The sequence below is a fragment of the Bos mutus genome, chromosome 18 (genome assembly GCF_027580195.1).
Source record: "Bos mutus isolate GX-2022 chromosome 18, NWIPB_WYAK_1.1, whole genome shotgun sequence".
NCBI classification, from domain to species: domain Eukaryota; kingdom Metazoa; phylum Chordata; class Mammalia; order Artiodactyla; family Bovidae; genus Bos; species Bos mutus.
In genome coordinates this window covers 7,979,850-7,992,656 of record NC_091634.1, presented here as the reverse complement: position 1 = coordinate 7,992,656, position 12,807 = coordinate 7,979,850, and the positions used below count along the sequence as shown (strand labels likewise).

At 52.0% G+C, this 12,807-nt stretch overlaps 1 protein-coding gene across 4 annotated transcripts in view; it reads left to right on the top strand.

Moving 5' to 3' along the window:
* ZSWIM9 (zinc finger SWIM-type containing 9) overlaps positions 1 to 12,807 on the top strand; it is a 24,105-nt gene extending 11,298 nt beyond the window's left edge. For all 4 annotated transcript variants that reach the window (XM_070387417.1, XM_070387414.1, XM_070387415.1 and 1 more), the window contains one exon: positions 9,887 to 12,807. In XM_070387417.1, coding sequence (XP_070243518.1) covers positions 9,887 to 12,070 — 2,184 coding nt within the window. In that variant the 3' untranslated portion in view covers positions 12,071 to 12,807. The remainder of the gene's footprint in view (positions 1 to 9,886) is intronic.

Sequence of the window (12,807 nt, the reverse complement as noted above, 5' to 3'; positions counted from 1 at the left end):
TTTGCAAGACTGAAGACCCTTTCACTTTACTTCCCCACTGCATCTCCCTCTCTGTTCTGCCTTTTGACTTTAGTTCCTCATTGCCTCTTTCTCTCTGATCTATAAAACAACCTGGCGTCCAGACCCCAATAAGATGGTTATTTTGAGGTGCTAGCCTGCCATCTTCTCGGTCTGCCAGCTCCCCGATTAAAGTGTCTTCCTTGCCTTCCGAGAGACCTCACCTCGTCTCTCAGATTCATTGGCCTATTGTGCAGCGAGGAGAACGAGCTTGGACTCAGTAACATTTTCAGGGCCTGGATACCAGGTTCTTTTATGGATAGGAGATGGAGGGAGGTGAGAAAACAAGTTAAAAAGACCATTTAATTTTTGAAAATACCTCCTAGAATGGCAAGTCTCAGGCAGGGGAATGTGTTAGTTTTTCTTTACAATCATTCATAGGTGGGTAGGGTCAGATTATCTCCCTGTGAGCTAAACAAAGGCACTTTAGCTTAAGGGTCAGGCAGAGGGGGCAGGGTTCTCTGAGGCAGGCCATCATGTATGATTATAACAACAAAAACAGCACACACACACACACACAAAAACCACGAGGGTTAAAGCCATAGAAACAGCAAGGAGTCAAAATTAACCCTTCCCAGTAACAAACCCACTCTCTAGAATCAAGTCCAAGCACTCTTCCCATCTCCACCTCATGCCCAGTAACAAGCCCTCTTTCACACCCAGCCCCCTATCCACACATAATATTGACAATTTCACTAACGTTTATCGGGCACTTACTATGTTGCGGGCACTGCCCTAAGTGCTTTATAAATGGTGATTTGTTTCAAATCTCACCAGCACACTACAAGGAAGGAGTCCACCATTCTCATTTTCATTTGGCAAATAAGGAAACTGAAGCACAGAGAGGGCAAGTAACTGGCTGGAGGTCACACTGCTACTTAGCGACAGAGCTGGACTTCAGACCCACACAGTCTGGATCCAAGGACATGCTCTTTACCACTCTGTATATTCCTCAGTTTGAAAATGAGGTTCCTGCGCTTCCTTGTCAGTTCCAGCTCTTCCCTGGAAACACCCTGAGTAGGCTCACCCCTGCAAGAAGCAGCATGTTCATATTGGAAAGACTCCAAAGTCAGTGGATCATCCTTCTAGCTCCCAGTCTGGAGGCTGTCATGAAATCCAGCCTCAACTGAAGTTGGTCCTGGGTCTGTGACTTGCCCTGCCTTAATTTTTTTCAATTGAAGTATAGTTGATTTACAGTGTTGTGTTAGTTTCAAGTATACAGCAAAGTGATTCTGTTATGCATATACATACATCTATTCTTTTTCCTTATCGGTTATCACAAAATGTTGAGTTTAGTTCCCTGTGCTATACTCAACGTTGGTGCTTATCTATTATATATAGTAATGTGTATATGTTCCTGGAGGAGAGCATGGCAACCCACTCCAGTATTCTTACCTGGAGAATCCCCGTGGACAGAGGAGCCTGGTGGGCTACAGTCCATGGTGTCGCAGTCAGACACGACTGAGCGACTAAGCACAGCACAGCACGGCGTGTATATGTTCATCCCAAGTTCTTAGTTTATCCCTGCCCCTGCCTTTTCCCTTTGATAACCATAAATCTTTTCGTTTCTAAGTCTTTGAGTTTATGTCTGTTGTGTGAATAAGTTCGTTTGTATACTTTTTTCAGATTCCACATATAAGCATTATCATATGATATTTGTCTTTCTCTGTCTGGCTTACTTCACTTAGGATGATAATCTCTAGGTCCATCTGTGACGCTACAAATGGCGTTACTTCCTTCTTTTTCATGGCTGAGTAGTGTTCCAGTGTGTGTGTGTGTGTGTGTGTACGCTAAGTCGCTTTGTCGTGTCCGACTCTTTCCCACCCTATGGACTGTAGCCTTCCAGGCTCCTCTGTCCATGGGATTCTCCAGGCAAGAACACTGGAGTGGGTTGCTGTGGTCTCCTCCAGGGGGTCTTCCCAACCCAGGGACTGAACCTGGGTATATTATGTCTACCTGCATTGGCAGGCAGGTTCTTTACCACTGGTGCCACCTGGGAACCCCATTACATACACACACACACACACACACACACCCCACATCTTCTTTGTCCATTCATCTTCTGTCCATGGACACTTAGGTTGCTTCCATGTCTTGGCTCTTGTGAATAGTGCGGCTGTGAACTTGGGCTGCATGTGTCTCTTCAAATTAAGAGTTTTCTTTGGATATATGCCCAGGAGTGGGGTTGCAGGATTATATGTCGACTTACCTTAATACTTTTGAAAGAAATGAAGAAGTTCTAGAAAACCAAGACACAGACTAGTGAAAGGGCTCTTCCTTTTAAAAAAAAAATTTAAATACTGGTGTTTTGAATATGTAAGATGGTCACATGGTCCTAAATTCAAGAGGTACGAAGGGTATGTAGTGACAAGTCCCCTTGACATATCCTGTCCCTCGGGGCTCCTCCTCAGAGGCTTCTGGAGTATTCAGTGGCTTATCCATCATTTCTATCTTTCTGTTTTATAGCCCAGCGCTGTCCCACAGAACTTTCTGTGATGCTAGAAATGATTTGTGTCTTGCTGTCCAGTAGGCTAGCTCATGTGGCTATTGAGTGCTTGAAATATGGCCAGTCTGACTGAGGAACTGAATTATTTTATTTTATTTGGCTGTGCTGTGCCGGATTTTTAAGTTGTGACTTGCAGGACCTTAGTTCCCCCACCAAGGAACCAATACATGCCCCGCTGGAGTGGAAGTGTGGAGTCTTAACCACTGCGCTGCCAGGGAAGTCCCTTGAATTCTTCACTGAATTACACGAACGGAAATTTCAGTAGCCTCATGTGGCTAGTGGCTTCTGAACGGAACGGCACAGCTCTCTGCACAGATAACATTTGCATGTGTTTCTTTTTAATCTTCTTTGCCCTCCCCCCTCCCCCAGCAAGGCAGCGCATCACACCCACTTTTCTGCATCTTGCTTTGTATGCTGGGACCTGCCAGACGTTAGCATCTTTTGTTCTTCCCCTGGGGCCGCTCAAATCCCCCTGAGAAAACTCCAACCACTTGGCTGGCTGAAGGGTAAAAAGACAACCATAGGCTTACAGAGCCGTTTCACCGAGGGTATCCCAGAGCCCTATCTGAACCTGGAGCTGGTGCCCTGGTTCAGACCAGACAACCCCTGGTCTCTCACGGCTCAGTCTCAGCCTTTCTACCTCTTGTTGGCTCCCAAAGCGAATCTTCTCTGTGTCCTGTTTTTTACATCAGGCTAGTCATTCGGGGAGTGATATGGTAACAGCTAGAAATTTGCTTTTATGTGGACATACACTAAAAACGTGATATACATTCTAGCTGAACCATTTCCTGGCTGGGGAACATCCAGTAAGTTGTGAACACAAGTTATTAATACACAACCTCTTTGGACCTTGGTTTGTTCATCTGTAGAATGGAGATAATCAAAGATACTACTTCATAGGGTTTGGGGGCTTGGTTTAGAGTCTGGTGGCTCAGACCATAAAGAATCTGCCTGCAATGTGGGAGACCTGGGTTTGATCTCTGGATCAGGAAGATTCCCCTGGAGAAGGGAATGGCTGCCCACTCCAGTATTCTTGCCTGGAGAATCCCATGGACCAAGGAGCCTGGCAGGCTGCAGTCCATGAGGCCGCAAAGAGTCGAGCATGAGTGAGCAACTAACACTTTCATAGGGTTTAGGGTTGTTGTTTTTGTAGGGGTGTGTGTGTGTGTGTGTGTGTGTGTGTGTGTGTGTGTGTAAGGAACAGTGCCCAGAAAGTTGGAAGCCCTATATGATTTGGCTATTTAGCTATTATTTTTATTCCTTCATATTTTTGGGGAGGTGGGGACAGTCTGGACACTGTCCACATGTTATTCTGTTATTCTGTGCATGTGAAAAAGGAGGCTGTGTGCCTGAATATAGGAAGATGTGTGGTGGGGAGTGTTAAGTGGTATGGTTTCCAATATTCACATCACATTCTGATGTGGAATCTGGTCTACGGATGTTGCAGCCCAGGGCCACCGATCTGTGGGTCTGAGATGGTACCCACGCTCATTCGCATCCTCCCAGCTGCTCCTCCCCCGGCCACTCCATCCACCCTTGTGCCCTACCATCCACCATGCACCTCACCCTGGAAGCCTGGGAGGCAGGCCCGATCACTTCTGTGAAGGGTCTAATGGTCAGAAGCATGGACCCTGGGCCCAAAATGCCTGAGTTCAAATCCCAGCTCTGCTGCTTACTACCTGTGTGACCCCAGACAAGCAACTGAACTGCTCTGTGCCTCAGTTTCCCCATGTGAAAAATGGGATGGTAGTAACAGGCCCTGATGTTCAGGATTGTTGTGGGAGTTGAAAGAGTTAATGCTGCAGAACTGTGGAGATAGTTTTTCCCAGCAGTTTGCATATGTGTATTAAGTCGCTTCTCTTCAGTCATGTCTGACTCTTTGCCACCCCATGGACTGGTAGCCCGCCAGGCTTCACTATCCATGGGATTCTCCAGGCAAGAATACTGGAGTGGGTTGCCGTGCCCCCCTCCAGGGGATCCTCTCAACCCAGGTATCAAACTGACGTCTCTTACGTCTCCGGCATTGGCAGGCGGGTTCTTTACCTCTAGTGCCACCTGGGAAGCCCTTTGCTCTGTTTGCTTTTATCTTATTCCTTTTCACAAGGAGAAAAAGATAAGAAGCTTACTTAATACAGTGGACACATGTAAGGTTGTTCTGGAGGTTTTTTTTAACCCGTTATATCTATTAATATTTTCTTTTCGTTTCTGTTTTGTAACAGAAGTATAGTTGATTTGCAATGCTGTGTTACTTTCTGCTGTACAGCAAAGTGATTCAGTTGTACAAGCATATACGTTCTTTTTCCCATTATTTCCATTATGGTTTGTCACAGGATACTGAATAGTTTCCTGTGCTATTCAGTGCTGTGCTTAGTCACTCAGCGTGTCTGACTCTTTGCGATCCCATGGACTGTAGCCCACCAGGCTCCTCTGTCCATGCGGATTCTCCAGGCAAGAATACTGGAGTGGGTTGCCATGCCCTCCTCCAGGGGATCTTCCCAACCCAGGGCTCTAATCCAGGTCTCCTGCATTGCAAGAGGATTCTTTACCGTCTGAGCCACCCAGGAAGCCCGTGCTATACAGTAGGACCTTGTCATTTATCCTTTTTTTTTTTCTTTTTTTGAGATGTAATTGACATATAACATTCTGTTAGTTTCAGGTATACAACATAAGGGTTTTTTTTAATATTTACTTATTTTTATGTATTTACTTGGCTGTGTCTGGTCTTAGCTATGGCATGCAAGATCTTCCTTGGGAACAATGACTCTCTAGTTGTGGCACCCAGACTCCAGAGCATGTCGGGCTCAGAAGTTACAGCGCTGGGCTTAGTTGCTCCACGACATGTGGGATCTTAGTTTCCCAATCAGGGTTCTAACCCACATCCCCTGCATTGCAAGGTGGGTTCTTAACCCCTGGACCACCAGGGAAGTCCCCATAAGGGTTTTGATATTTGTATATATTGTGAAATGATCACCTCAGTAAGTCTAGTTAGCATCTGACAACTTTTATCTTTACATTGGTTTCTACACCAGCTCCATCGAATAAGACTTTTTGTGTTGATGCAATGTCCTGTCGGCCCCAACCCACAGAGTAGACATTAACCTCGCCCGGCTGCTGAGCAGTGAAATATGACCGGTGTGACCGAGCAAGTGAATTTTTACATCTTTTTAAGTCTTCATTTAAATGTAAATTGCTACTGTATTGAACAGAGCTGTCCTAGATCGAAACATCTGCTAGGATAAATTAAATCATAAAGTAATGGTAGGTATAAAAATTAATGACGGTTGAAAAAACTGATTGTGGTGCTGTAACTGGCTCAGTGGTAAGCCGACTAGGCTTTTCCATAAAATGTATCAAATGCCTCTACTCCTTAAGATGCTGAATGTACAATTTTAGGGTGGGGGAGGCAATTTCCGTGTTCTTTTTGGACTCTGCTAGGCTTTTCAGTGGAGAAGGCAATGGCACCCCACTCCAGTACTCTTGCCTGGAAAATCCCATGGACAGAGGAGCCTGGTAGGCTGCAGTCCATGGGGTCACGAAGAGTCAGACACGACTGATCGACTTCACTTTCAGTTTTCACTTTCATGCATTGGAGAAGGAAATGGCAACCCACTCCAGTGTTCTTGCCTGGAGAATCCCAGGGATTGGGGAGCCTGGTGGGCTGCCATCTGTGGGGTTGCACAGAGTCAGACACGACTGAGGCGACCTAGCAGCAGCAGCAGGCTTTTCAGAGAAGGCAATGGCACCCCACTCCAGTACTCTTGCCTGGAAAATCCCATGGACGGAGGAGCCTGGTAGGCTGCAGTCCATGGGGTTGATGAGGGTTGGACACGACTGAGCGACTTCACTTTCAGTTTTCACTTTCATGCATTGGAGAAGGAAATGGCAACCCACTCCAGTGTTCTTGCCTGGAGAATCCCAGGGATTGGGGAGCCTGGTGGGCTGCCATCTGTGGGGTTGCACAGAGTCAGACACGACTGAGGCGACCTAGCAGCAGCAGCAGGCTTTTCAGAGAAGGCAATGGCACCCCACTCCAGTACTCTTGCCTGGAAAATCCCATGGACGGAGGAGCCTGGTAGGCTGCAGTCCATGGGGTTGATGAGGGTTGGACACGACTGAGCGACTTCACTTTCAGTTTTCACTTTCATGCATTGGAGAAGGAAATGGCAACCCACTCCAGTGTTCTTGCCTGGAGAATCCCAGGGACAGGGGAGACTGGTGGGCTGCCATCTATGGGGTCACACAGAGTCGGACACGACTGAAGCGACTTAGCAGCAGCAGCAGGCTTTATTTTTAATAGAATTTTTTGTTGTTGTTACTGTTTTGGTGTTTGTTTTTGTTTTTTTCTTTTACTTTGAAAGTGGAGAACTGTGCATTGCTTTTTAACCCGTTTTGAGGGATGAGGTCAGATTATGGCAGAATAGTTTGTGGAGAGATCTATGCTTAACTTATATTCCAACCCTGATTCTTCAGCTGTGGGTCAGCTCTGCAGGGCCTGGCTGAAACAGCCTAGCTGCCTGCCTGGTAGAGGGGACCTAAGCTCATTGCCACTAATCTCCCTACCCCATTAAGTGACTTTCGTGCAAAAATAATGAGGCCAGAGTGGCTGAGGCCAAGGCAGACAAAAGGGACAGGAGATGAGGTCCAAGGGCCTGATCATCCAGCTGGATAGCTGTGGGGTGAACTCTGGATTTGACTTGAAGTGTGATTGGAATTTCTGGGAAAGGTTTTCAAGCAGAGGAGGGGGTGATCTGATCTTAAAAATGCCCCCTGGCAGCTCTGTGGGGGACTGGGAGAGACAGGGAGCCTAGTGGAAGTGGCTACAGTAATCCAGGTGGGAGATGGTGATGGTTCTGACCAGTGGCCATAGGGGTGGGGAGATGGGGTCAGATCCTGGACTTATTTTGAAGGTTGCTGCTAGATTTGGGGATGGGTCAAATTTTTAAAAATACATTTATTTGCTTGCACCAGGTCTTCGTTGCAGCACACAGAAGAATCTTTAGTTGCGGCATGTGAACTCTTAGTTGTAGCACGTGGGATCTAGTTCCCTGACCACAGATCGAACCCATGCCCCTTGCATTGGGAGCAAGGAGTCTTAGCCACTGGGCCCCCAGGGAAGTCCCTAGGGGGTGAACTGCATGTGGAGGGTGAAGAAACAGAGGAGCTAAGAGTCAGCCTTGAGTGCTGGGGACTGAGCTATAAAGTAGATGGTGGATTCGAAACCAGGATTCAAAACCAGCATTCCCTGAACTTCCACTCCAGAGATAGTGGCAATTGCTACACACTAGCATTCATTCACTCACTCACTAGGGATGTATTGAGCTGTGGCTCAGGCCAGGTGCCATTCAGAGCACCAAGGGCTGCAAAAGTGAAATGAAACAGTATCCTTGTGATGCTGACATCCTAGGGAGGGCAAACAGGCAGCAAGCGAAACAGCAAATAAAAATGTAACACGCTTCAGGGGGTAAGTGTGGAGAGAAGTGGCTGGAGAGAGATGGGTGTTGGCTTAAATGGGGTGTTCAGAGAAGACCTTTGTGAGCACCTGGTCTTTAAACATGGATGATAGTTAGGATAATAAGAAACACTTCAAGAGCACTTACTGGTTATTGAGTGAGTATTGTTGAATAATAGTGATATTATTTGTCAGTGCTGCATGCATGCATGCTCAGTCGCTAAGTCATGTCCGACTCTTTGCGACCCCATGGACTACTGGCCAGCCTCCTCTGTCCATGGGATTTCCCAGGAAAGAATACTGGAGTGAGTTGCCATTTCCTTCTCCAGTGGATCTTCCTGACTCAGAGATTGAACCTGGATCTTCTGCACTGGCAGGCGGATTCTTTACCACTGAGCCACCAAGGAAACCCACTTGTGCCCTGAGATGTTCTAAATACTTCCATTCATTTCATCTGCCTAGTCACACTCTCATCATCATCATTTTGCAAATGATAGAGGTCAGGGAAGTGGCCAGAAGCTACACACAGCCAGGAAGTGGGGGCTCCAGGGTCTCAGCTCAGGCCATCTGGCTCCAGACGCTATGCTAAACCTGACCATCCATGCGTGAAGGAATGACTCTTCATTTCCCAGAAGGGGGAACTCGGAAACGAGGGGGTTAAGGAGGAAGCTGGGCACAGACAGCCTGAGTCACAAGGTTAGGAAGTGGTGGTGCAGGGACTCAAAGCCAGGCAAATTGGCCCCACAGTCTATGCCCTTGAATTCTAGACCAGTGGCTCTCAGACTTGAGCATGCATGGGAACCCCAGGTGCATGCATGCGTGCTCAGTCGCTTCAGTTGTGTCCAACTCTTTGTGACCCCATGGACTATAGCCCATCAGGCTCTTCTGTCCATGGGATTCTCCAGGCAAGAATACTAGAGTGGGTTGCCATGCCCTCCTCCAGGGGATCTTGCCAACCCAGGGATCAAACCCGTGTGTCCTGCATTGCAGGCATATTCTTATACCACTGAGCCACCAGGGAAGCCCTGGAAACCCTGGGAGAGCTTGTCAAGACAGATTGCTGGGCCCCTCCCCCTGAACTTCTGACTCAACGGGGCTGCAGAGGGCCTGGGAATATGCATTTCTGTCAAAGAATCAATAGGTGATGCTGATGCTGCTGATCCAGGACTTACACTTTGAGAACCACTACCCTAGCTGCCTTTGAGTGTAGGAAGGAATGAATACCCAGTTTCTATTAGGGGGAACTGAGGTTCAGAGACGCTAGTGGGCAAAAACCACACAGCTCTTAGATGGTAATGCCAGAATCGCAAATCCAGGCAATCTGGCCTGTGTGCTCAATGTCTCAATCGTGTCCCGTTCTGTGTGACCCCATGGACTGTAGCCCGCCAGGATCCTCTGTCCGTGGAATTTGCCAGGCAAGAATACTGGAGTGGTTTGCCATTTCCTACTCCAGGGGCTCTTCCCCATCCAGGGATCGAACCCACATCTCCTGTGTTTCCTGCACTGGCAGGTGGATTCTTTACCGTGGCTCCACCTGGGAAGCCCCCAGACAATCTGGAGTCGGGTTTTAAACCATTCCCCTGCACTGCCTCCTGCTGGTCAAACGGATGAATGAATGAATGGTTGGAGAGCATCACAGACTCAGTGGACACGAATTTGAGCAAACTCCGGGAAATAGTGAAGGACAGGGAAGCCTGGAGTGCTACAGTCCATGGGGTCTCAAAGACAGGGATACGACTTGGGCACTGAACAAGAACAGCAGCAATGAATGAATGGATGGAGTCCCAGTTCCCGCCGAGGGGGGGAATCGTGGGCAGGGCGACGACCCCTGAGCCTCTTGACAGCTCTCCCTGCCTCTCCTCCCACGCCCGCAGGTGAAGCTGGTGTTCGTGGAGGACCAGGCGGTGGTGGAGACCGTGTTCTTCCTGACGTCACGCACCCGGGCGCTGCTGCGGCGCTTCCCACGCATGCTTCTGGTGGACCGGCTGCCGGGGCTGCAAGGCGCGCTGGATCTGCTGGCGGTCCTGTGCGTGGACGGCGCGGGCCGCGCGCGTCAGGCCGCGTGCTGCGTGGCGCGCCCGGGCACGCCGAGCCTGCTGCGCTTTGCGCTGGCCTCGTTGCTGCAGAGCGCGCCAGATGTCAAGGGCCGCGTGCGCTGCCTGACTGCCGGGCCCGAGGTGGCGGCGCAGCTGCCAGCCGTGCGCCAGCTCCTGCCCGGCGCTCGTGTCCAGATCTGCAGGGCGCAGGGCCTGGAGACGCTCTTCAGCAAGGCGCAGGAGCTTGGCGGCGCGGGCCGCGAGGACCCGGGCCTGTGGCCCCGCCTGTGTCGCCTGGCGGGCGCGTCGTCCCCCGCCGCCTATGCCGAGGCCCTGGCCGAGCTGCGGGCCCACGGCCCGGCCGCCTTCGTCGATTACTTTGAGCGCAACTGGGCGCCACGCCGGGACATGTGGGTGCGCTTCCGCGCCTTCGAAGCCGCCCGCGACCTGGACGCGTGCGCCTTGGTGCGCGGCCACCGCCGGCGTTTGCTGCGTCGCCTGAGCCCCTCGCGCAGCGTGGCGCAGTGCCTACGCGATCTGGTGGCCATGCAGTGGGCCGACGCGGCTGGGGAGGCGGCGCCCGACATCTCCGACGACGCGGGCCCTTGGCCGGAGGGGGAGCCAGGGAGGGGAGCACAGGTGGAAAACCAGAGGTTGAAGGGCCTAGAAACCAGAGACTGGGGAGGGGCGTGGAAGGAGGGAAGTTTTTGGAGAGAAGCTCAGGTGGAGAAGGAGTGGGCCCGAGGGCTGGAGACCAGAGACCGGGGAGGGGCTCAGGTGGAAAGTGAGAAGGGGAGAGGGTTGCAAATCCGTGACTGGAGAGGGGTCCAGTTGGAAAACCAGGTGAGAGAGCTAGAGGGGAGTGTCTGGAGAGGGTCCCAGTTGGAGAAGGAGCGCTTGAGAGCTCCCGAGATCCGAGACTGGAGGGGGGGCCCGTTGGAGGGTGAGAAAGATTGGGGGCTGGAAGGTTATATCTGGAGGGGGGCCCAGGTGGAGGACCAGAGGTTGAGAGGACTGGAAGGGTATACCTGGAGGCTGGCGCAGCTGGAGGATCGAAAGGTTAGGGTGCTGGAGACCGCAGACGGGAGGGGGACCCAGTTTGATTGCGAGAGAGTCAGGAGTCATGATGGGAGCTCCTGGAGGGGGCCCAAGTTGCACGATGAGCGGGTAAGTGGCCTGAAAACCAGGGACTGGAAGGGGCTGCACTTGGAAGCCGAGAAGGAGAGGGGGCTGGAGGTCAGAAACTGGAGGGGGGTCCCTGTGGAGAAGGCCCTGGAACTGGTCCCCGAGAATGGAGACCCCAGGGGGCCCCAGTGGGGAGATGGGAGGCAGAGAGGGCCAGAGACTAGAGAAGGAGGAGCGAGGTTGGGTGTCAAAAGAAGAAGGGGCCTGGAGGATGTAGTTCTGATCCAGCTGGGGGACCCTAGGGGGGCAGGCCTGGAGAATGGAGACGGAGGGGGTGCCCAGGCTGGCAGCCCCAAGAGCAGAGGCGGGCAAGGCAGGGAGTGTGGGGACCCAGGAGGGGGCTGTCTAGGGCTGGGGGATGGAGTCACGTGCAGCGCCCCAGTGGGGACCGTGTCAGAGGGTGACCCAGAGCGGGCAGCCAGAAGGAGGAGGTACCCGGCGCCAGGGGAGAGCTCGCAGGAAGGAAGTGGAGGAGAAGGCCCAAGGGAACCAAAGAGGCCGTGCTGCCCTTCAGGGGACGAGGAGGTGGACTGGGAGCCGCTGGCCAAGTTCCGAGCAGCCTGCGGGCCAGAACTGGCAGAGCTGGTGGCCGAAGAGCTGGCCTTCGCCCGGCAGCACGGGACCCGCGGTTTCCACTGGACGGGGGCTGGCTTCGCCCTGCAGGACGGCGCCTCGGACTTCTTCCTGGACGGAGCGCTGACGCGCTGCTCCTGCTCCATCCACGCGGCGCGCCGCCTGCCCTGCCGCCACGTGTTCGCCGCACGCCTCCTCACCGGGGCAGCCTTATTCCACATGGACCTGCTCAGGGATTGCTGGGGGAGGGCCCCCGAGCCCTGAGCCTGCCGGCCCCTGCCCGTGACCCTCCACGGTGGGAGCGGGAGGGCACGCTTCGATCCCAAAGATAACAGGGCTGAGGCCAAGAGGGCCACCCCACCCCGGCCACCTCCTGGGGTACCCAGGGGCCCCATCTTGGCAGCTGGCCTCTCTGGATCCGAGGGGGGAGCCGACAGTGTGGTCTCTGAGGTCCCGTGGCAGATGGTGGTAGCCAAGGGATTCTCCTTCGGAGAGGAAAGTTGGGGTAAGAGAGTGTAGACAGGGTCAGGTCGGGACAGGAGAAGGAAGGGGATAGAGCTGGGGGAGGGGAGGACACCAGGATGTGGGGAGAGCCTGGCAGGAGGAGGGAGAAAAGCAAAGGGGGATGAAGGAGAGGGGAGGGGAGACAGGACAAAGGAGACATGGAGGAGAGAGGACAAGGGAAGAGGCAGAAATGACGAAGAAATGGAGACAAGCAAGAGGAGGTTGGAGAGGGTGGGGGAGGGGAGGAGGAGCTGAGGATGAAGCAGAGGGAAGGGGAAAAGGAACCGGCAAAAGAAAGGAAGGGGAGAAAAGAAATGGGAGGGGTTTGATTTGGGATTTCTCTGAGGCCTGGAGTCTTGGATCGCCTTTGCCTACTTGTTGGTCATTCCCGGAAGAGACAAAATTAGAGGGGGGCCCCGGGGGTCTGATGGGATGGGCTGGGGGGCTCTCCAGCAGAGGAGGGTAACCGTCTGGACTCTGGCGCTTCAGGATTGGAA